Source organism: Gambusia affinis, linkage group LG20, assembly GCF_019740435.1.
Source record: "Gambusia affinis linkage group LG20, SWU_Gaff_1.0, whole genome shotgun sequence".
Classification (NCBI taxonomy): domain Eukaryota; kingdom Metazoa; phylum Chordata; class Actinopteri; order Cyprinodontiformes; family Poeciliidae; genus Gambusia; species Gambusia affinis.
Genome location: NC_057887.1, coordinates 7,223,246 through 7,246,303, shown reverse-complemented (window position 1 = coordinate 7,246,303; position 23,058 = coordinate 7,223,246). Strand labels below are relative to the sequence as shown.

Sequence of the window (23,058 nt, the reverse complement as noted above, 5' to 3'; positions counted from 1 at the left end):
ATTTTTTTGTTCTAATTTGTTTTATGTTTTGGCTAAGCCAATCAGTTTTCTCTCCTTTTATAGATGCTTTCAGATTTCTTTTTCCCCTCGTTTGACCCGAGCTTGCAAAAGAGATGCAGTGAAAAGTGGTGGTAAAATATTGTTCTTTTTACGTAATTATTTAGCTTTTTTCTTTGTATTAGTTTTTCACATAAAATTCCAGTAAAATTTATATAGTCCCCCAATCACTTTTATGAACAATGCATTGAACTGAGCTGTTATGGAATTTGGAACTTAGAAAAAAAAACAGATAAAGGGAAGAGAACAGTGCAAGGACCAGAATGTGGAAGGTAACGAAGTTTATTGTGAATCAAGGATAAACAGAACCTTCAGTCATTTCTGCGGAAAAACATCTCACTGAAAAACAATAAAACATAAGTTCTTCATCATATCAAACAAGAATATTTACAACACGTACAAATATTGTACACAAAATGGCTGCTGGTAGAGTAACGGTGCGAGAGGAGAGAAGTGCAAAAAGTCAGCGTCAAAGTGCTGTTTGATACATGTTAGTGTTGTAGAAAACCTCCTGAGGAAGAAGATGCCCCATAGCTTGTATAATTTTCTGCCTCCGAGAAGGATAATAGTCGTCAACTTTCAGTCTGAGAAGGTGAGAATTCTGGTAGAAATCAACTAATGACAAAATTTTACACATCTCTAAACGTTGCTATTGTTTAAATAGATGTGACATTTGCCAAACATTCATAAATCAAGTGACAAAGTCAGTAACACAGAGAGATTAATACTGAATAAGAAAGGAGTTTTCACTCAAAGATACACTTTTTTAAGAGTTAAAATCTACACATTCTACAATCCAATTAAACCTATTTGAATGTCGCAGGATTTTTAAAATGTAAACAAAATAGCGTTGTCGTGTTTTAAACTTATAAAGTAAAACAAGTGAGAAATGATTCACATTTAAATAACTTTTGAAATAATTTAAAAATTGGTCCGATTTTTTTAGACCAATGTTCCTGTTAATGTACAATTAGAAAATTGTTTAAAAATCTGAATTAATTCTGAGTAAAAAAAAACCTGGAGAGAGATTAGTTTTACACTCAACACATATTTAGCCCAAAACAACACCTCACTTTAACTGTTTACATCAGTACTTTACACGCTGCAGTCTTCATCCCAAACAGCATGTGTCACTGTGGAACAAACGCTGCGCTTTAACTGCCAATGTAACGTTTGAACAAGCGAAAATATTTCTGCGCACAAACAGAAATGACAACTTTACGTCACTTAAAGCTTTAGAGTTAAACTTCTGGATGATCATCAAGTGGAATAAAGTTCTGCGTCCACAGTACGTTACAGAAACCAGAATTATTTATTTAGCTCTGACCCGACTCCTCAAAGTAAGCAAAGCACTAACATGAGAGAAAATATATGTATATGTCTGGTTATCTCTAATTTTGGTGACTACAGTGGAGAGGTACACATCTCATTTTAACAGTAGGCATCATTACAGAGGAAATGGGTAAAAAGGCAGAAATAACAGAATAAGTGGGATGCAACTTATACAGAATAAAATTGAAGTTTATATGATTTCCTTTTTGACAAACATAGGTTTTTATATGATTAAGGTTACCTTTTCTTATTAAAGTTAAAAGAGTTTAGGGGATGTCGCAAGAAAGCTTTAAATTACTAAGAATCACAAAGAGATTCTAAAAGAAAATGCAAACTCACAAAGAAAATAAGACATTTTTTTGATTTTGTGTTGGAAACAAAATAAATACATTGTGTTCATAATTAGATAATTTTGAACTTGATGGCGTTTTGAGAATATTTCACCTTAAAAAAATTGTGATTTTTATATTTTATATTTAAATGATGTCTGAACTGAGTGTCCCATACTAAATAGTCTACTAATGCCACACTAGATTACATTACAGACTCGAACAGATTTCCTGACGTTATCTTTGAACTCATCATGATGGATGAACAGAAGAAGAAGCTGTCCAGTAATTTGCCACCAACATCTCTGGTCAGAGGTTCAACTCCATGCTTCCTCGTCTCCAAACATAAAAGTTTTTGTCTCCCGTTTCTTCTCTTCACACATGCTTCATACTCAGCCACGTCCCATCCACAGCCGTTGGTGCGTTCGCTGCTGTTAGGATATTTTGCAGCTGTTTCTGCAGCCCTGCGATGTCGGGCTGAGCGGCGGTGGTCGGATGAGTTTTGGCTTTTTAAGAAGCGTCCCTCCACTCCTCTTGGCAGCGCTGTGGTGAGCGGCGGCGGCGGCGGCGGTGACGGAGTAGGAGCGTCCATGCATCATGCGAGCGTTGAGACCGTTGGCCATGGAAAAGGACTTGAGGTGGGACTTGAGGGTGTGGGGTAGGGGCAGCTTGTCCACGAGGTGAACAGGTGTGCAGGAGACAATGGAGCGGCAGCAGAGGTCCTGAAGACTCAGCACTGACACAGAAACGATACCAAAAAGTTAGGTTTTAAAACTCATTTTAAATTAGTCCTCATTTTTTTCAACAATGTAGGTTGTCCTTTATATCAAATAGTGGTCAACTTGTAATTTTATTGCATGTTTATTTCGATAAAATTTAAGAGCAGATCATCGAGAAATTCAGGCAATCAGTCAGAAAAAGTTTACTTAATACTGCTACACTTTTATTAAGCCATAAAACAAAATTAATTCAAACCAATTATCTATAAATTAGTCTAAATAGTCACATTTGTAATAATTAGAAACAACTTTTCAAAATAAATAAAATGATTAGCTTATTAGTAACTATGTTCATGAAGACTGAAACTAACTTTTCAAGAATATTTTAAATACATCTAAAAGACGGTAAAAAACATTTTAATCTAATGTCCTTAAAAACCTGTTATTTTCCTACAGATACCATCAGTAGGTTGTTCTGCTGTTGTCCAGCACAGGGCAGCACAGACCTAAACCATAAACTGAATCTACACTGAGCACTGTGTGTGTGTGTGTGTGTGCGTGCGGGCGTGTGTCTGTGTGTGTGCAGTGACCTTCTGACCTTTGTTGGGCCTCCACAGGCGCTCCATGCCGTGCCTCATGAGGACGATGCGGGCGAGCTCCGTGAACGACTCGGTGATGTTGAAGTTGCAGAGCGGGCTCACCTCAAAGAAAGTGACGCCCAGCTTCTCGGCGTACACCTGCGCCTGCTCCGTAGTCACCTGACGCTTGTAGGCGAGGTGGAGGCGGTTCCCGACCAGGATCTTGGGCACTCCCGGTGCATGCTGGGTATAAAAAGAGGGAGCACTTGGAACATGTGTGGGATTTTTAACCGGAATCATGAATTCGCACCAAACCGCGCGCCTTCCGACCTCGTCGATCTCTTTGATCCACCTGTCGATCCCATCGAAGGACCAGCGGTTGGTGATGTCGTACACCAAGATTACTCCCTGCGGAGCGCAAAATTATCTTTTAAGTTCCCGCAAAACGTGGCAAAAATCAATGATTATGAATCCATATGATCCATTTTTTTAATGAACAAACTTGTAATAAAACTATGTCAAAATGTTAAACGGCATCATTTCAGATTTATTTCAATTTGCAATTGCTGGAAAACCAAAAAAACGGACTCTTTTGCTGAATATTAAACGCTGCTTTGTGTTGCTTTGGCTGCAAAACAACCCAGAATCCTTTGCAGATGTCATTCTAATGGATCATCTTTATTTTAATAACTCTAATGTACAATTTACAAATTGTCGGAATTGTAACAGATAATGTTACGTGCAAGCAACTAACAGTCATTCGCAGTACGCTGCAGCAAGCAAGGCATGATGGGAGCTGCAGTCCAAGGTTTTCTCCGTTTTCTGCTCACTTTGACTCTCCAAACTCAAGGTTCAAGAGCATCCGTTAGCCTCTCCATGGAAACTCTGCCACTGTTGCTATGGCGATATCTGCTCTGTACCCACTAATAGTCTGATGAGAGACGACAACAGACTGCTTGTGTAAACAGTGTTTGAGGATGAAAAGGTGGCAAATTTTCCTCCCAACTTTCCATCGGGAGACGAATCTCTGAACGGCAGATTTACACTGTATTACAGCAGGGATGGTAAAGAGGCAACAACATTTCTTTTTATGTCCAACTATACACAAAATTCTGATAGATTTGAGTTTCTTCAGGAACATCATTTGGTTTGAGAGCTTTCAGAAACATTTAAATGAGATCAGATGTGAACTTCCTGAAAATGAGCCTGACAGGAGATGCTGTGGATTTGGGTTTGACTCCTTCGCTCGTGTTCAAGAATAAATTACATGATTCGGGACAGATAAATGGTGAAGCAGGGTTTCCCCCAGTGCATTGTTGTGGGAAGGCTTATAATACACTTGGAATTACTTATTTATTTTAAAATGTTTGCATTTTTAAAGCTTTACAGTTGGCATTCAGGTATTAATCCTCCAATCTTTCAATAACACATAACTACCAAGTGATATCTTAAAATTTCCTGTCAACGTTAAACTTTTTTTTTTTTTTAACTCAAAGACGATGAATAACTGCCCTGGGGCTTAGCAGGTTTTCTGGGGGAAACCTTGGTGAAATCTCCATGATCCATACCTGCGCTCCTCTGGAGTAGGACCTGAATATGGTGCAGAACCGACCCTGTCCGGATGTATCCCTGAAACAAAAACATACATAAGGAGAGAAAAATAAGATTGGTGCTGAAACCGCGCCGTTTACTGTACTCCCTAAAGCAACTCCCTGTCCACTTGGTTCTATCTGTTGATTAATGAGGGAGAACTGGAGATCCTCTGAACATGTTTGCTCCTCGTCGGCACATGCCTTCAGGGACAGTGCTACAGGACCAAATCAGGACTCGGAGGAAGCGCCAAGGCATCCAAACAGTGTAGAAAAGGGAGCCGCTAGCTGATTTGTTGCTTACTGAAGACCTCGGTATGTTGGATGGCTTCTGATGTATGAAACCCTATCCTAATGCTGGATTTGTCACTTCTAATCTTCTTACGCCATGACCGAAGCCAGTGAGAAAAACATATTCGTAATCTGACTGCAGAGCGAACTTTAGCGCGTCTCGCACAGAGCATTGATATGAATACAGTTTAAATCAAAGCTGAAGCTTGAGGCTGCGTCACCTGGAAAACAACAACAACAAAACAAAACCTCTATCAAGTCAAAGCTGCCTCACATGCTTGCTGTTTATTTTTGGACCGAACCAGGACCTCCTCTGCTCTGCTGTTACACAACCTCTCTGCTTGCAGATCACACGCTGAGAGGACGGCTGCCGAACAACAGCCAGCCGTTTTCCTTGTGTTTTCATACCAGAGCTGCAGCTTGACTCGCCTCCCGTCCAGGAGGATGGTCGTCGTCTTGTAGTCGATTCCTGAAGGACAACAGAAAAATAACAAAAAAAACAAACAATAGCCTCCTCAGTCTTCTTTTCTTTACCAAATGTCTAACTCTTCCACATTCCCATTTCTAGATTTATTTGAGATTTGTTCTTCTTTGTTCATATTATTCTTTAGTTTAGCCACTGCAACTAACTATAATATTCTTGGTGAAAAATAATAGAATAAAATAATGAGCACACTTCAGTTCTTCCTTGCTTTATATGACCAATTTGTTTCCTTGTCACACTTTAATGCATTCCCTCATTATTTTGCTGAGCTGTAATAACAGCATGTGTATGTGTGATGTTATTAAGTCCGCCTGCTTCTGTAATCTCCCCAACCCAGCCATGAATTTCCTATGGAATTTCACTGATAAGCATCTGAACTAGGAGCAGTCGGACTCCCGACAGTGATGCTCGGTTATTACCAGCGTTCTGCGCCACTGCAAATTTATTCCCTCCTTATTCCCGATTAGATGCAATTATCCGGCTTCTGTCCTGGGACTCCTCCTGCACAAACAAAAGCAGTGAGCATCTCGTCTCCTTTATCACAGTAATTATCAGAGCCTCTACAAAGGCCGCCGCACACTCCGATTATGTAACGCTCGCTCACAGCTTTTTAAATCATCTGTGCTGAAGTAGATTTGGAGGGATGGTGGAGAGTTTGTTGCACCAAGAGTGATGTAATGCAATTATGTGAAATATGCTACAACAGAAGGGGCAGGTTAAAGCACATCAGAATGAGACCGGTAAAAATAAAAAAAGGAAAGAGAAAAGAACATTAATTTGCCTCTTATACTGGATAGAACCTGTACTTAACAAGATTTTATTAGACAATCATAATGGTCAAAGGTGACTAAAATAAAAGAAAATCAGTCCACATATTCAAAATCATGTTTTTGTTTTTTTTTTTTTTTTTGGGGGGGGGGGGATTCTTTTCCCCAAGTAAAAATGTACCTGATAAAATCACCAGACTGTTTTATTGTTTGTCAGGAGTCAGTTTAAAGTACCGTGTTTACTGTGTGTGGATTTTGTGAGGTACCGAGCCAAACCGCAGGATTGGAGTCAGAATCAAATAGTCAAAAGTCCAACTTTCAAAACACACAGGAGAGAGAGAGAGAGAGAGAGAGAAGGGACAGACGTGAACAAGAACCAAGCTGGCAAGAAATATGAAAAAAATAAATAAATAAAAAAAATAAAGGAGAAAAGCTGATGCTCGAAGACAGGATAATTACAGGGAAAAGGTATCAGGTGAGTCTAACTAACCGATCCTCGGCTGGAGGAGTCAAGGGATATGACTAACGTGCAATAAAGCGCTGGGATAAGAGAAGCTAATTAAAATACAGTTGCCGTGGGGAAACACTAATCACTAAAATTGAAAAAGAAAATTGAAGAATAAGAACTATGCCTAAGGATTAGGAGTACCAAAGAGAGCAATTATTTAAAAAAACTATATATATATATATATATATATATATATATATATATATATATATATATATATATATATATATATATATATAAGAAAAAACTCCAGTCTAACAGTCTCTGACCATATACGATGTTTTCCCTCCACATTGATGCAATGCGTTATGGGTGAGAATTTAGAAAGATCTGTGCCAAACTTTTTTTTTTTTTAAATGGGTCCTAAAAATATGACACAATAGTAAAAATACACGCACAAGTCGTATTTGTTGATGACTCAAGTGCAGCAATGAAATGAGTCTCAGAGAAGCACTTCAGATGAGAGCTGTCACAGAGTGCCGTGTTTCATCCAAACACGGCAGTGTGTGTTTTCATCAAGGTCAAATCACACCCACTCGCACGCCGTGGGTGTGTGAGTGAGAGCGTCTCCTCGGCAGTATATCTGCTGCATCTTCACTTTATTATGACTCGCAGTCACACATGGGGCCGTTTGGTTCTGAGGAGCCGAACGTTTCGGTCCTCGTTCGGAGAGACTTCCAATGCAATCCACAAGCGCAGACTTAGCAAGCATTTTTCCCCGCTCACGTCGGCAGTAATAAAGTCTTCCCCGTGTGTGTTTTTTTTTTTGGCAGCTCGTAATAACAGCTCTGCTCTGGGCTTGGCAGAGGCCCGGAGGGCCCCCCTCCGGGACCTCAAGAGAGTCAGTCGTCCTCTGGCAGAGAGACAGTGGACCACAGCTATGTCTCTGTCTGCTGCCATGACCCAGAAACGCAGCAAATCCAAGGATAAACCCTTCAGTTTTCCACCAAGTGAGCTGCATCTCCCCCTCATAAAAAATTTAATAAAATCAACTCCATGGGCATCTCAAACATAAGGACCAAACAAAACGTGCAAGTCAAAGTTGCAGAAACGTATTGAGAGAAATCAGCACGTCTCTCAATCTGTTGCAGTCCCGCGGCAGCTCGGAGTGCGTTCCGTTTTAAATGCATAGTCCAGATTTCTAGTGGTTTGGGTGAGAATGTCCAGTCAGAAATTCCCATGCAGTGATCCCAGTTTGGAGAACCGGGAAGGAATCCTCACCGAGGAGCCAAGCTAATGGCGGGAATCATTTCCGAGACAGTTCCAGCCATCTTAGAGCACCACTGGCCCTCTAAGCTCATCTCCAAAGAGGTGTGCCGTCCCTTTAACCGACAGGAATATCAAACAACCATCCAGATTTGCAAGATAAAACACTGATGACTTCTTCTAGACCTGGAGCACACAGGCAGTTTGCAAAGGACATGAAGACAATAACTGGCGTTATTTTTCCATCTAATCCACAGCTAGAATTAATCTTGAGATGTTATAACACCTTGCTGTCCGATTCATAGTCAGATGTCTCCGCGAATAACACAAAACCCATTCTCTCTTTTAGAAAAATCTAGTTTAAAATTCCAATAAACTCTTGCAGAAACAGATTTTGTCCTTGAGTTTGTTCTTTAGAGGTCGCCGGGGATGATTCAAATGCCACAGCCATGCTTTCCTCTCCATCATCCCGTCACCTTTGACCCAACTCCCTGCAGTGAGCTGCTGCTGCTGCTGCTGCTGCTGCTCAGAAAGGCTCTCTCTGTTGCTGGAATATGAAGGTTGCACCAGACCGACTTATTCGCTTTTGGCTTTTATTCCCCGTCCAAACGACACAGAGAAAGCCACATCAACAACGCCTTCTGCATTTGCTTCTGTCAACGTGATAGACATTTAGCACCTTGTATGCCACAAGACTTTAAATATGAAATACGGACCTGAAGTCTTCATATAAACTCGAACTCACAATCTTAAAATATACAACTCTGTGGACAAGACCTTAAGCAGCAACTGCCTAAAACATACATGGCATCTTCACTTTATCAGTTCCAATAGAACTGATTAAGGATCTTTAAATACTGGCTTGGAATCTTAAAATTATTCTTAATGTTTATAAAATTTTGAGTTATGGATTAGTGTCAATTAAGGCTAAAGTAAGCAGCGTTCTTACTATGTGAATTTTGAAGTATCGTATTAGAAAACGCTGATGGAAACTGCAAAATTGTAAATAATTTCCTCAATTTCGCAAAAAAACATTTTTTTTTTTTGACTCTTCCGAAAAAATCGGAGCGCGCTAAAGGAGAGATGGAAACACATTTACCAAGTAAGTTCATATGTAGCAAAACTTACCAACCCAAACCTCCAGCATAGGCGAGGACAGTCAAAGTTATCGACGAAGAGGAAACTCTCGGCCGGGACGAGAGAGGAAAAACATTCCCATCTGCTGGTGGCTCTGCGCCTTACCAGAGGTACGGAACTTGGCAAAAAAAAAAAAAAGAAGCAATTCTGTTCAGACCACTGGGAGGGGGTCTGAACAGAATTGTTCAGACCAATATGCAACCTCTACATCTTGTTTAGGACAGCCATACGTAGCGTCAACGTCTGACTTAAAACTTTTTTTTTTTAAATCCAATAAGCTACTGACAAAGGCCACAAAAATTAAACTTTGCAACTTTATTTTGTTTAAACAAATGGAGCGACAAAATAGTTTGTGAATAAAATCCTGACAGGACGACTGAAACACAATATGTGACCTTTTTATTAATCAGAACAGAAAGTCAGTCGCTAGTTGCTATGGCGATTCCCGCATTAGATTAGGGAGCAGAGAGAGAAACAACACTCTCATCATTCAGGCAGACAAACTTGGCAGTTTGCTAATTGCTCCGCTAAGTTAAAATGATCAACTCAAGCTAACATGTGTTTCTGTTTCTGTAGTTTATGAATTCAGCATGAAAGGCACAAAAGGTTCTACAATACTCCGTGTGATTTATTAGGACTGAAACCGGCCAGAAAGAGTTTTCTGACTTTTTTTTTTTTGCATCCTGAACAAGTTTTCCATTTGCACACAGAATTTGCCCTGAAAGACCCGGCAGGGAGCTGATAGCTGATTTACAACTCACAGGCTTTGTTAAAATAAAGTGTTATTTCCCTGTTTTTAAGAAGTATAACTCCTCCCCCCCAACCCCCCCAACGACCCCAACACACACCATTCCTTGTTCAAAATGGTACAAATTTCAGAATCGGATTTATTGGTGACCACAAATGTAACTGCCTGCACTTTAAATGGATTATTTGACACCCAACATAGACACACAGAAAGGGGCGAAGTAGATCCAAAACACAGATTCTGATTGGTGTAAAACTTTTTTATGCAAAAAGAGGATTTGTAGATTTCTCAATGTAATGCTGAATCCGTATTTTGCATTTCTTAATTTTATTGGGGGGGGGGGGTTATAATTATTATTATTTTCATTACAATGCTACTGGGTACTTTTTGTACTCAGTTCAAATTATTTGCAAGGAAACTTGGACATCTGATTTCTATTTACTCGCATTTCTGACAGCTAGAATCACATTCAACCGGTGCCATTATTACTAGATGCCAGCACCAACTTCAGAGACAAATGCACCATTAGTTAGAGGAGGGAGAGGGGGGTGGCAGCGTGTTTGGTGGTGCATAAAGTGGCAGAAGAAGGCCCATGTAATAACTAATTAATTAATCCCTCCATGGGGGGGTTTATAAACCATATTCTTTCATATTGGATTTTGAGATCGAGGTTGCTACCTCAAACTCTCCAATTCAGACCTGCAGCTTCAGGGAATTTATTTATCTGGAGATTTGAACCCTTTTAGTACTTTGGAATTTCCTTCTTGTATGTAAAAAAAAAAAATCCTTGAAACTAGACTGGAACTGTGTGATAAAGAAGCCAGAAACCTAGTAAAAACTCTGACAAGGCTTCAGAAAGACTGGAGGATTGTCTTTTTTTCTTTTCTTTTTTTTGGATCACAGGAAGGAAAATATGATAGAAACCTGCCAACATAACACTGCGTCGTTCCACGGTAAGCCTTCAAACAGTGAACTCCACTTTACACACACACACACACACACGCACACACACACACACACACGCACACAGACGCACACACACACACACACACACTAAAATCGGATATCTTTAGCCCTTGTCCTACCCCAACGCCTCCCCCTCACTTACCCAGGTTGTACCCGTACGGGGACTCGGACGCTCCGTCCTGCAGGCTCTCCAGGATCTCCCCCTTCCCCACGTCGCTGTCTCCCACCAGTAGGAACTTCAGCAGGAAGTCGTAGGCTCGGATCGGGCTGGTTCTGGTTCTGTGGCTCATCCTCGCGGCTCGTGTCCCATCACGAGCTGTACTCTCTTCCTCCTCTTCCCCCCCGGAGGAAGAGGAGTAAATAAAAACGCGGCGTCCCCCGTGTCGTCTACGCGTTCAGTGTTTACCTGCGCACCACGCCCCCCTCAGTCTGCAGCTGGAACAGCTCGGCGCTCGGTTCTGTTCGGGTCCCCGACTTGCTCGCAGAGGATCTTCGAGGACTCGATCCTCACCTCCCAGTTCTAGGGAGGGAGGGAGAGTGTGTATGTGTGTGTGAGTGAGAGAGAGAAAGAGAGAGAGAGAGAGATATCTGCCTGCTTTAATCTGATTGGGCCAACAATTGAGTTGCTAGGGCAACCCCGAATCCCGATTGGAGGAGACGAACATCAATTAGAGCAGGAGCAGCTGTCTGATTGAGAGATTGGCTACATAGTTTAGATCAAAATTTCCTTTTCCTTTTTCTTTTGAGGTTTCAAAGTAAAAGGATGTTCATTGAAAAATTATTTCTGTTTTGGTTTTACTCTTGCCGAAATACAGCAACTGCGACTTTCAGTGGAAAAACAGCCAAGATAAACACATGAACACAGGTAACCGATGAAAGATTCATATATTTTTAATAACAGAACACGTCTTTATGGTCCTACCATTTGTTTATACTTTTTTGTTTTTATCTGAAGATCCTCTCGTTTTAGGTTTTTTTTTTTATGTGAATTTCAAAAGAATATTCTGCATACATAGGAACCCCACTTGTGAGAAGACCCAATAAAACCAAATAAAAAGCAAAAGAAAAACCAAACATAGACAGACGTGATGCATATGTGCAGATCGAGACATTTCTATTTTTCCCCAGGAGGAGTGCGTTCGTTCTGCAGATTGGAGTTGCTGGATGTCTCTGAGGCGGTTGCATGGAAAAACCAGCAGGAATCGGGTGGAAAACACACAGGAAACACAGGTGTATGTTTCGGGAGGAAGCGCAAATCAGGATTTATTGATCCGCTTCCTGACAGGTGACTGAAAATAAATATTCGCGTAAAGCTCCATCTCGACGGCTTTAAACTTCCAGTCTTTTAGCAGCACCAGAAATATTTTGTTGAGTCTGAACTTTTAGCGTGTTTCAAGTTCTGCTGCTTCTTGCTTGTCATTTTAAGGCATCCAAAGGACCGGACGAGGATCACCGCAACCCATAACTCTTCTTCTTAATTTGACATTCAGAGCAATGCGCGCAGAAAATTCTTGGACTGTCTGGAGGAACGGCGCGTTTTTGCCTGAACATGATTGCATTCGGATTATCGTGGAGGGTCGATCAGAAGGCAGAGGATTATTTGCTCGGAGAACGAACATGACGAGTCTCTTTCCGGCCTTCGGTTCCTCCGGTGGACATCTCCGCATTGGGCTCAGTTATAACTGTACCCGGGCAGAGGCAGCTGCTGGCCCTCCTTCGCTTCGAAGAAGGTGTAGGACAGCGTGATGGTGTCGACCCGAGCCATCCGCGGGTCGTCGTCGAACTCCGGGTCGATGTAGAAGAAGACCGGCATGTCGACCTCCTCGTGAGGATTGAGACGCTGCTCCTCGAAGCAGAAACACTGCAAGCAACAGACAGAAGGTCCCTGTTCATGACGAGTCATGTGGTTTTGTTTTCATTTTTAATGGATGGAACTAGATCACACGTGGAGTCCCTCAAGGCTCTATCCTCGGGTCACTTCGATTCAGTATCTACAATTCTTTAGAAATGTACTCACACATTACAACTACAAACTTGATTGAGTTTTTTGTTTTTTTTTTACCAAAAGAAGACTTTGGCAAAAAAAAAAAATTGTCTTAGGCCATTATTTTTGTAAGGTGACAATATGGTTTATTGGCATTTTACTTGACAAACCAACAAAAAATATTTTCAACATTTTAAAAGTGTGGTATTGTACACATCCTCCCTATCCCTGCTGAAGAGAAGCGGTAGCTCTGATGATAGAGTTTGGGGGAGGAAGCAAAGGGTCTCCTCTCTGCTCTAATCCTCAGTCTTTGTTTTATTTTAAAAAATTCTCAGCATTCTGCAGAGAGAAAGCAATCTGAAACTCGCCTGGATTTTGTTGAAGTACTGTCCCGCATCAAAGGGCACCACGTTGTAGGTGGAAATGCCGATGATGGGTTTGTCTGTCGGGTTCTTGGCTCTGTAGAAGGCCAGCGCCGTTTCGCCCGGAACCACCTGCGTGGAGAGAAGAGGAAGGTTTAACACGGAGAAGATCGTGTCTTCTCTGACGGCACAAGCGGGAAGTCTTACGTAGATCTCAGTCTGCTGAGGTCTGAAGTTCCACTGGATGCTGGCGTGCGTGTCGGCGTTGAATGTCACCTTAATGATGCGTTCCTTCACCGGTTTCATCGTCTCCACCTGATCTGTGTCGTGTCCGGCAACAGCCGCGCCGCCTAGCCCCGTCGCCTGGGAGAAAAGCGGAGAGGTCACGCAGGCCCACAGCAACCGTGTGTGTGTGTGTATGTTGGTGTTTCTGTACGTGTGTCTCACCTGGCAGTAGAGGCGGTACATAGGTACAGAAGCATAGGACAGCCCGATCATTCCCACCCCGGCAGCAGCAATGTATGTCAGCACTGTCTTGTTCCTGGTTCTCCACTCCTCCTCCTGACCCCTCGATTTTCTACTGTGGTTCCTCGTCGGCAGGCGAGACGCAGGCCGCCGTCGAAGCAAGTGTTCACCCTGGGAGAGCAGGGTCCTCTGAGAGCTGCCGTGAAGCGCCCGGACGCATCCCGTCAACCGGGGCGAGAGGGACGGACGCAGCAGAAGAGGCAGCAACATCTCACCTGAGGGGCTCAGCTGCATGTCAAACAGAGCACAATGTACACTGCATTCGGGATCAAAGCCATGATCTTTAAAATGAATATTTAATAAACAAAAGAATGAAGTCTGAAAAACTGACTCTGACCTTGAGAAATATCCAAAAAGCTTTTGCAAGTAAAAGTGTTGTAATGGGCACAGTTGTGTCTCTCCAGTTGATTTATCTATAATCGTTATTTCTGTCTGTTTTCAGCTAATTTGTCTCCCTTTGCTATAAAACAGAAGGGAAACTTTCTGCTGAGCTCAAGATGATGAAGTCAGACCTCAAATCAGCTGTTTAACGTCTTTACCTATCTGAACATATATCTAATCTGACTTGAGGTCAGTGTTTATTCTCCTCACTAAATAATAAGACCTGCAACCAGAACTAAAAAATGTTTTTAAAAAGCACCGAGTTTAAACGAATCGTCAGTTCAGTTTAAATAATCGGTTCAGTAGTAATAGAAGTATAGTTACCTATGAAGAGCAGCTCAGCAGTAAACAGACGGTTATCAAACATTCAGCAGTGCAACACAAAATTGCCTCCTACCGCAAGAAGAAAGATTCCGCAGACACAGTTCCGCCCATCTGGCTCATTACTGCCCTCTGCAGGAAAGTTATTGTATTCACAATTTTGTTGTGTGGGGAAAGTTAGCTATTAACATGTTATAGAAAATGAAGAAATACACATTTAACCCTCCGCCCCAAAAAGAATAATTAATATAAAAACCAAAAAGAAAGCTACATGCAGTATAAGTGCATTAAAATTAGTATAAAAATAACAAAATTATAATATGACAGAAATAAATAAATAAAGAAATAATCTGCTTAGTACACAAATTTAGTCATCCTAATTCTAAATATTAGGATGACTAATATTATATCAAATCAATTAAAATGGATAAATAATAAATACATGAATTAAACTCAGAAAATAAATTATTCAATTACATATATAAATTACCAAGACATATTTGATATATTTGCTTAATAAACCTTAAGTGGTTGTAGATTAACGTTCATCGATATATTCTACAAAAAACTATACATTTATTAAAACCTGAGTTGCAAACAGACAAGTATAATTAATTTTAAATAAATACACGAATAAGCAAACAAAAAACTAGTTAAATCTTCAATAAATAAATAATAACCATAAAATATACCCCACGTGTTAATGTGATTATTACATGAGTTCAGAAAGTGAGTTGTAAGGAAAGCTTGTCAAAGCAATAGAAGTAACCAGTAGGGATGAGCTACGGGGGCCGGTAGAGTCCAGACCGTGCGACATCAGCAGTGATGGAGGGGGTGACGGTGGGCCAGGTATTCGATGCTGAGTGTATCCTCAGCAAACGGCAGAGGAAGGTAAGAACCGGACTCTACCGGGAGTCCATAGTTCTCTGTGGGTTCTGGTTCCGGTTCTTGTACTTACTGTGTGTGTCTCTGCAGGGAAAGTTCGAGTATCTGGTGAAGTGGAGAGGCTGGTCTTCCAAGTGAGTAGCTGCGGCTAGCTGCTAGCTGCTAACACAAAGACGGTGTTTACATTGCCAATTGGATTGGTACCGCCCGAACTAGTGATTCCTGTGGACTGCTTTCATAAATATGTTGTTTAAACTGCGGTTCCTGTCGTTTTAACAACCAAACCAGAACCACTTGCTAACTGCTAACACAGAGAGATTGTTTAAGCTGCGGGCCAGGAACCCGGTGGTGCCTTCCGAATCCACATCAGCTGGGTTCTGCTAGACTAGTATTAACTCCAGCCTCAGTCGGACATATGAACCAGACCAGAACTATGTGGATATATTTCGGTCAGAGACCTCTTTAATGAGCACGAAAAAGAAAAAAAAAATTTCAGTGAAATGAATGTAGATAAAATAGTAAAATCGTGAAAACATTCGTTGAACCGGACCTGGAAGAAGAAACTGGTTGGATGTTCGCTTTGAACCAGTTATCAGCCTGCTTTTGCTTTGTGTTGTTGCCTCTTTATTTCCGTTTTTCATTCATCTGTTTTTCTAAAATCTTTTAACATTTTGAATTACAATATCAGCCATTATTATTATTATTATTATTATTATTATTATTATTATTATTATTATTATTATTATTATTATTTCATATAGAAATGCCCAAATCTAGCTTCTCAATAAGGTCAGTGGTCTGGAAGAACTATTAACGAGCAAATTCCTTTTATGAAATGTCCTAAAACTTACACGCTTGCTTACTTATAACTCTTTAGGCCTTCAGTTGACTGTAAGCATACAAAAAAAAACAAAAAAAACACAAACTGTGAACCGTTCATTTTCTGCAAGAATCTACTTTAAACATTAGAACAGCTAAAATAAAAGGGTGCTTTTATTTTCCCTGGACATTGTTCTTCATAGCATGTCCAGACATGCTTAAACTAGGTGCTTTGCTTCGATCATTGTAATTTATTAATACCTAGTGCATATAAACCACCTTTACTATACAAGGAAGCAATTTTTGGTTCTATCTTACTAGATACAATTGGTCTAGAGTTGTAAAACCTACTTGATGTTTTTTTTTTGTTTCATGAATAAGTGCTGTATAAATATCAAGGTCTCCCCCAGAAAACCTGCTAATCCCGGTGGTTGGGTGCCATGCCAGTCATTCATTTAGCGGCCCGTCGTGTCTTGGAGTTGAAAAAATGTTTAAAGTTGACAGGAAATTTGAAGATATTACTCGATAATTATCTGTTATTGAAAGATTGGAAGATTAATACCTGATCACCAACTATAAAGTTTTAAAAATGCAAACATTTTAAAAAGAAATAAATAAGCATTTCTTAGCCTGGTGGGCCGCCAGGCTTATAATACACTGGAGGACACCCTGAACATTATTAATTGCATTTAAATTTTGATTTAGTATAAACTGTAAAAGTGCTCAAGATGCCATTTGAGTCAGTTGAAGTTCAGTTTACTGCGAGAGGCTTGAACCGCATGGTGCTTATGCTGGACACACAGTTTGCTGTTTTTGTGTATGGGGAAAATTTTGTAAGCATTTGGGAATTTTGTAAACACTAATTGCATGTTTTTTATGCCATATTATTCTTAATCAGGCTGTGTCCTTTGATTTATTTTATGGCCTTTTCCAATGCTGAAGGGGAGGAGGAAGCAGTGAATGGAAAATCACCTCAGATTTCCTTCCTAGAATGAACTATCTGTGTGCAAACTATCTGGGGAGACTGAAGCTGATTACTGATGTTTATTTTTTTCTTAAGGCACAACAGCTGGGAGCCTGAAGAGAACATTCTGGACCCGAGGTTGCTGGCAGCTTTTCATAAGAGGTGAGGGACGTTTGTTTTATAGCATCCATCGACTCTAAAACAAACAATGTTGTTGTTTTTTTTGTTTTTTTTTTCCCCTAAAAAAACATTTTAAATAAAAAAACAATCTTTCCACTCCCAACAAAATAATTAGTCAGAGCTTGCATTGCTCACAGAGTTTAAGGCCTGTTACATTTGGTAGTGCTCTGACCTGCCAATTCCATTTTAACTGATGTGCATTTTTGTTTTTGAACATGGACAGCAGAATCTTTTTTCTCCCCCTCTACCGCCTGGATATAATAAAAATGTGACATCATCTAAATGATGTTTATAGAAAAATAAGATAGGAGGGATTCACAACATTAAGGGGTAGGACGCATGTTTCTGAGCTTTTCGACATAACCGCCAAATAAGTCAGGCTTGGATGATATGGTGTGGGATTGTGATACTGATACAACTGAGGATTGGGGTGTTTTTAACTAAAGCAGGAAATAATGTCAGCATTGTAGTTGTTTTTTGCCATGGTAAATACCTGTAATATAAAAAAAATATCACTGAACATCTACAGTTAACGGTATGTGGTGGGGACTATAAATAAAAGCTAACTGAATAGAATTGCAGCATATCCCTTAAACTCCTTTTTAAATAAAAAATATAGTTTTTTGCATGCCTGAAAACATAATTTTCATCACATTACAGAGTTACTGTTATTTTTTTTCAACTTTAAATAAATAACATCTGTGGCCAACTTCATATAAAAAAAAAAAAAAAAAAGCTTGTATTTACTATTACATTCTACTAGATCGTTCATTTACTAGATCGTCATTTTCACTCAGTAATAGCCTGCACACTGAAGAGGGTTGCTGTCTGATAGTTATATACGATGGATTCACTGCCCGGAGAAAGGTTAATTTTTCAGACTCTTAAGTGTCAGATTCCACTCACCAGCTGATTTGTTGTCCATCCCTACCTACAACAAAAGGTTTTAATCTTTTCTAATACACTGGATTTGGAAGACCTGATCCAATCTTTGTTCCTGACTGTTTTTCAGAGAACAAGAACGGGAACTTCTGTTTCAGAAGAAAGGAAAACGGCCCAGAGGACGACCCAGGAAAATCCTGGTAACTGAACCACATTGGTTCGTCATGTTTACTCCACTGTCTCGTCTTTATCTCCGCTCATTCGTCCTCATCTCGTCCTCAGCCTCCACCTACTGACACCAAGGACAGCCATTCCTCTTCCTCTTCCTTCGGCCTCTCATCCGAGCCCTCCTCTTCCTCCGAGGAGGATGACGACGATCATGTGAAGAAGGCCAAGCAAAGTCCTCGTATCCACCCCGTACCCCAGAAGCGGCCTCAGATCCTGTTGGCTAAGGCCGATCCGCCACGTAAGAAACGTGGGAGGAAGCCACTGCACCCGGATCTGAAGGCACTGCGGCAGGGAAAGAGTCTTCCTTCTCCTCCACGCCACCACCAGCCAATTAGGTCGCCCAGAGATGAGCCGCGGCCCGGTGTGAAGAAGCCCCTGCAGCCGGCCAGCTTCACCTACCCTGGGCTGAGCCGGAGCTCCAGAGAGGAAGGCCCCTCCTCCTTCTCTCAAAGCTCCACTTCCAAACCCGGATCCCTTAACTGTGTCTGGTCCGGCCGCTCCCTGTCCGCCTCGTCCTCCCACAACAAAGGCAGTCCGTCACAGAAGCCGTCTGAACTGCGACGTGCCGTCTCCGAAACAGGAAGTGTCAGAGCGGACGCCTTTAAAGGATCTGCTCAGAAACCAGCGCCTCTCGGTCTGCACAGCAGCTTCGGAGGACATCCGATAGCGGTGCAACGCCCCCCGCTGACCCACAGAAGGCATGACAGCGTGGGCGGTCATGCTGGCTTGGTTCAACACAAACAGCAGAACTCCAGTTTCTCCAAACAGTCACCTTCACCGACGCCCAGAGAGCGGAGCAGCCAGGCGTTGAATCTACGGGCGCTCAACCTGCAGAGTGTCGGTAAGCTTCCGGGAAGTGGCAGTTTGCAAGGGGGTTCACGCAGCACCGGCGTCAGCAAAGGAACCACAGCCGGTGGGCAACGCTCTGGGCCCGGTGCCGCAGAACCTGGCCGGAGCAGAACGCAACCCGCAGGAGGCAGCAGGCAGGAGGAGCACAAACACGGGTCTAGCTCTCAGAACCGCAACCTGAACGAGCTCAGCACCGGCGATTCGGACGATACCAGCAGCAGCGAGTCGGAACACGACCCCTCATCGTTTCCCGGCGACTCGAGGCCGAGCGTCAGCGGCAACACCGCCGAGTCGGACACGGAAACGGACTGGAGGCCGGCAAGGAGCCTCATGGAGCATGTCTTTGTAACTGACGTCACGGCCAACTTCATCACGGTGACTGTGAAGGAGTCGCCAACCAGCGTGGGATTTTTCAACTCCCGGAATCACTAAAAAGAAAGAAAAAGACCCGGAATTCTCGTTTCAGCCCCTGCTAAGGAAGGAACTTTGAATAAGTTTCTTTTTTCAAGTCAAACCACAGTTGGACTCTGATCAAGTCTAATGGAGGAGCTTATGGAGGTTTGTTTGAGGTTGTTGGGTTAACCCTTACAACCACGCTTGCGATGGTTGAGGGGTTTCTCAGTCCATCAATAGGAAAACTAGGAAAATCTGGTCAGGTTCTAGACTTTGGAGGTGTCTGCGCTGCTCTGATGTGCTGATATTTTGTTGCTGACAGCAGTTCTAGGTGGTGGATAGGATTGGATCAGTCTGTGGTGTGTTTCCGCCCTTAGGTTTTATCCGTGATATGCCTCGAGAATGGGTGAGTAAAAGAAGTAATATAATACTTAATATGCCATCTGGAACTCTATACTCAGTTCATGTCAGCAGGTGGCGTAGTTTTACAAACCTAAAGCTGGGAAATATTAACTCCAGCTTGTTTTGTTATTGTATATAAACTGAAGCTGTAGCATCATGTCCTCACATCAGCTCAGTAAACACTCATCTTCGCTGTTGTTTCCCTCTTGTGTTTTGGCTTGAGCTGTTATCGTCATGACTGTATTTATCAGCTTCTAGTCCGTTTTCTTTCCAAGAAACCAGAATCTGTGATCTTGGTCTCCATTGTGGGTTCTTCAGGCTTTTTGCAAGGCTTACAAATACTGATACCAGAAGGTTCCTTACATGTGGTTAGATGGCCAGTAATCTGTTGTGTGGCTACAAAGGAGACCAGATGTCCATAAAGCTTGACACTGTTTGGTTTAATGATTGTTAGTAGCTCCAGGTCAGTTCGCTCCTTCCCCAGTTTATACCCATATACTTAGTCAATGTCATGTCAGTTCATTGTAGTTAATTATTTATTCTTAATAATGAAGATAAATTATCATAAAAATTTTTATGATAATCAACATTTAACTATAACTTAAAGGTGGTATTATCTGAAACCTCCAAGTTCTACTCTATTTTCATTTGTTTTGGTTCTTTATTTTCATTCATGCCAACTGCTAAATACAAATAATGGTGATCTGCTGTTAAGAGATTTACTGGAGATGTACAATCACGTTTCCTTTCTGTAAGCTAGGAGTAGATTATACAAAATAACCTCTTTGGCTGGCAAAGCAGGTACAAAACATCAACCTGGCTGGTACAAGTTGATGCAATCTCAACACAAAACAACCGATACCCGACTGCTCCCTTTTGACCTGAACTAATTCTGTACGAAATGCCCGGAGCAGCGAATGGCGAAGAGGTGAAACGACCAGGAAGCCATCTTTGTAGCATTCACCACTCCGTCTCTTCTGACTTCCACTCGCTGTAAGGCCAACTCACTCTGGACGTGTCCCTGCTTGATTTGTTCGACTTTGAGGTGAAATGTTGAACCAGGAAATTCTTATACCATAAAGAAAATCTTCACCGGTTTAATTAGGGACAGTCAGGGACTCTGATACATTTTCTGCAGATCTTATTTTGGTGTTCATTTCAAAGTAAAAGGTCAGGTGACCTGGATCATCAGTGAAGGATAGCTTTTGGCTTATAAAAATTTAATTTGGCTCATTCCTAAGCTGAGCTTTATATGTACTTGAATGAAATATCTGTATATGTATTTTTGTTTTAAGAACTTTTTTATTTTTTTTATTTTTGAGGAATCACCCCAAAGAAGCAAATAATGGTCCTTTGAGCTTTCTGTAATGACACTGTTTTGAGATGTATCTTCTTCCATGCCGCTTTTAGGACAAACAGTTTGAAAATGATTATTTTCATTTCAAACTCAGTCTTTTCTCCTCGATTTGAACTGAATCAGAAGGATCTGACTCCGGTTCAACGTCAGCCGTCACTAAAGGTTAACAGTCTGTGTTGAAATAGGATTTTGTAAGAATCTGCTGTCAGCATGTAGACTCTAGAAACCGTCAGATGGACATTAATAACTGTTCTGCAGGTCCTCAGGTCTCAGCTGGACTTCCACTGCCACCTTCCAGCTTCCCACCAGCGGTCTGTTCAAACCTTCCTGCTCCTCTCCAGATTTTGATTCTAGACTCTCGCTTTTACTCTGGACCTCATTTTTTCCTATGTCCGAGCTTCTCCTGAAGAACTCCCATCGGAGTCCTCTGTGTTCCGTCTTTGGACCAAAGGTGTATTGAATGTGAACTCTCGTTCTGACTTGTATCGTGGACAGTATCTCCCGCACTAAGCACAGTACAGATGTAAGCTGACGGAAACGTCCCAGTATCACTTAAACCAGTTTTGTACCATTTGTAATACACACATCATTGCAGTGTATTTTGAATTTGAATTATGTGTTATTTATATTTGTAAATACATGGGGATTTTTTTTTTCATGATGTGATATCTGATATGGATCTGGTGCTCATGTCGACTGATTAGCTTCAGATTCCTTGTAGCCTGTGTGCCTCTTCCGTCTGAAGGATTCGGGAAATAAAGCGTAACAACTGGGCGCTCTTTGTGTAGTTCCTGTCTCCTACCAGCAGGTGTCTCTGTATCGTCCTCATGAAACATCAGCCAACAAACCAAGTGGATGGTGCTGGAAATGGCAACAAAAAAAAAGTTGATTCTTAAATAAATACATTATAAATGCGTCGGGAAAACATGAAATTATTGCAATTTTATTTTTTTTAAAATAAGTTAAAACAGTGAAAACTAATGAGTTTGTCAAATTTACAGGACAGCATTTTTTGTTTTTAATTTGAGAATGCTTAAGTAGTATTTTGTGTCCATTCCTGTATACACCTTGATCATAACGCAACCATGAAAATCAGAACCACACTAGACAGAGCAACAGACCTTAAACTGTTTTTAAGCAGCCACGACTTCAAAAAACCAAACTGCATCCATTTGCTGATTTATGACCTCTTAGTGTGACTTAGCTGCTCTGCAGCTCTCGTGAGTTTAAATGGCTATTTCTCTCTTTGTTCATTTAAAATTCACTTTCTTCAGTAACTCTTAAAACATCCACCCAAAATGTGGAAAAATCCACGCCTAGCCGATCAATATAAAATAAAATAAATTATACCAATGCTTGCTCACATATTCTTCCAGAACATATTTAACTTGTTTTCTTTGACACTATTTTCTTTGTTTTTATTAGTTATTAAGTCTTCAGCTCATGATTGAACCATAACTAAAGAAAAGTGTGGAAAGAGAGAGGTAGATGTGGAAAACTTCATTGCTGTGTTGTGACTCTGTGTCCACGAAGTTAAGATCCTCAAGATTGGCCCATTTCTTTGATCTTTTGTGGATCTCTTAGTTAAATATTTAAAAGCTGGATCATTGTAAATTTTTATAAGTACAATTTCACCTTTTCGTTATTAGCTCCGTATTGAATCCAGAATGCAATTTAAAATTACAATTAATGCCCTTAATGATCAGACGGCATCAGATGTAAAAGATCTCACTGTTCCTTGTGTTCCTAATGAAGCCCCTCAGGTTTGTTGGTGCTTCCCGGAGTTTTCTAAAACTTGAAACCGTTTGTCGAGTA

General features: G+C 41.2%; 3 protein-coding genes across 6 annotated transcripts; 1 reads left to right on the top strand and 2 right to left on the bottom strand.

Annotated features, from left to right (window-relative positions):
• Positions 1-320: 320 nt before the first annotated feature.
• On the bottom strand, positions 321-11,226 carry rab40b (RAB40B, member RAS oncogene family). Of its 2 annotated transcripts, XM_044102258.1 has the most exons (6): positions 10,854-11,219; positions 5,304-5,364; positions 4,584-4,644; positions 3,346-3,423; positions 3,036-3,258; positions 321-2,454 (listed from the first exon to the last, which is right to left on the bottom strand). In XM_044102258.1, exons 1-6 carry the CDS (start codon positions 10,999-11,001, stop codon positions 2,153-2,155), a joined length of 873 nt encoding a protein of 290 aa, XP_043958193.1. In that variant the 5' UTR covers positions 11,002-11,219; the 3' UTR covers positions 321-2,152. The 2 variants fall into 2 exon arrangements, with proteins under 2 accessions (XP_043958193.1, XP_043958192.1); XM_044102257.1 differs by having other exon boundaries at positions 327-2,454; positions 3,036-3,423; positions 10,854-11,226.
• A 358-nt stretch (positions 11,227-11,584) lies between these two features.
• Positions 11,585-15,702, bottom strand: LOC122823043 (cytochrome c oxidase assembly protein COX11, mitochondrial). Of its 3 annotated transcripts, none has more exons than XM_044102260.1 (6): positions 15,243-15,702; positions 14,361-14,416; positions 13,505-13,810; positions 13,265-13,420; positions 13,064-13,189; positions 11,585-12,572 (listed from the first exon to the last, which is right to left on the bottom strand). In XM_044102260.1, exons 3-6 carry the CDS (start codon positions 13,790-13,792, stop codon positions 12,384-12,386), a joined length of 759 nt encoding a protein of 252 aa, XP_043958195.1. In that variant the 5' UTR covers positions 13,793-13,810; positions 14,361-14,416; positions 15,243-15,702; the 3' UTR covers positions 11,585-12,383. The 3 variants fall into 3 exon arrangements, with proteins under 3 accessions (XP_043958195.1, XP_043958194.1, XP_043958196.1); XM_044102259.1 differs by having other exon boundaries at positions 14,288-14,416; positions 15,243-15,700; XM_044102261.1 differs by lacking the exons at positions 14,361-14,416; positions 15,243-15,702 and adding an exon at positions 13,920-14,297.
• On the top strand, positions 15,026-22,017 carry LOC122823040 (chromobox protein homolog 2-like). The gene is made up of 5 exons (XM_044102255.1): positions 15,026-15,175; positions 15,260-15,303; positions 17,049-17,114; positions 18,145-18,214; positions 18,297-22,017. The coding sequence occupies exons 1-5, from the start codon at positions 15,110-15,112 to the stop codon at positions 19,521-19,523; spliced, it is 1,473 nt and encodes a 490-aa protein (XP_043958190.1). The 5' UTR covers positions 15,026-15,109; the 3' UTR covers positions 19,524-22,017.
• The last annotated feature ends 1,041 nt before the right edge of the window (positions 22,018-23,058 follow it).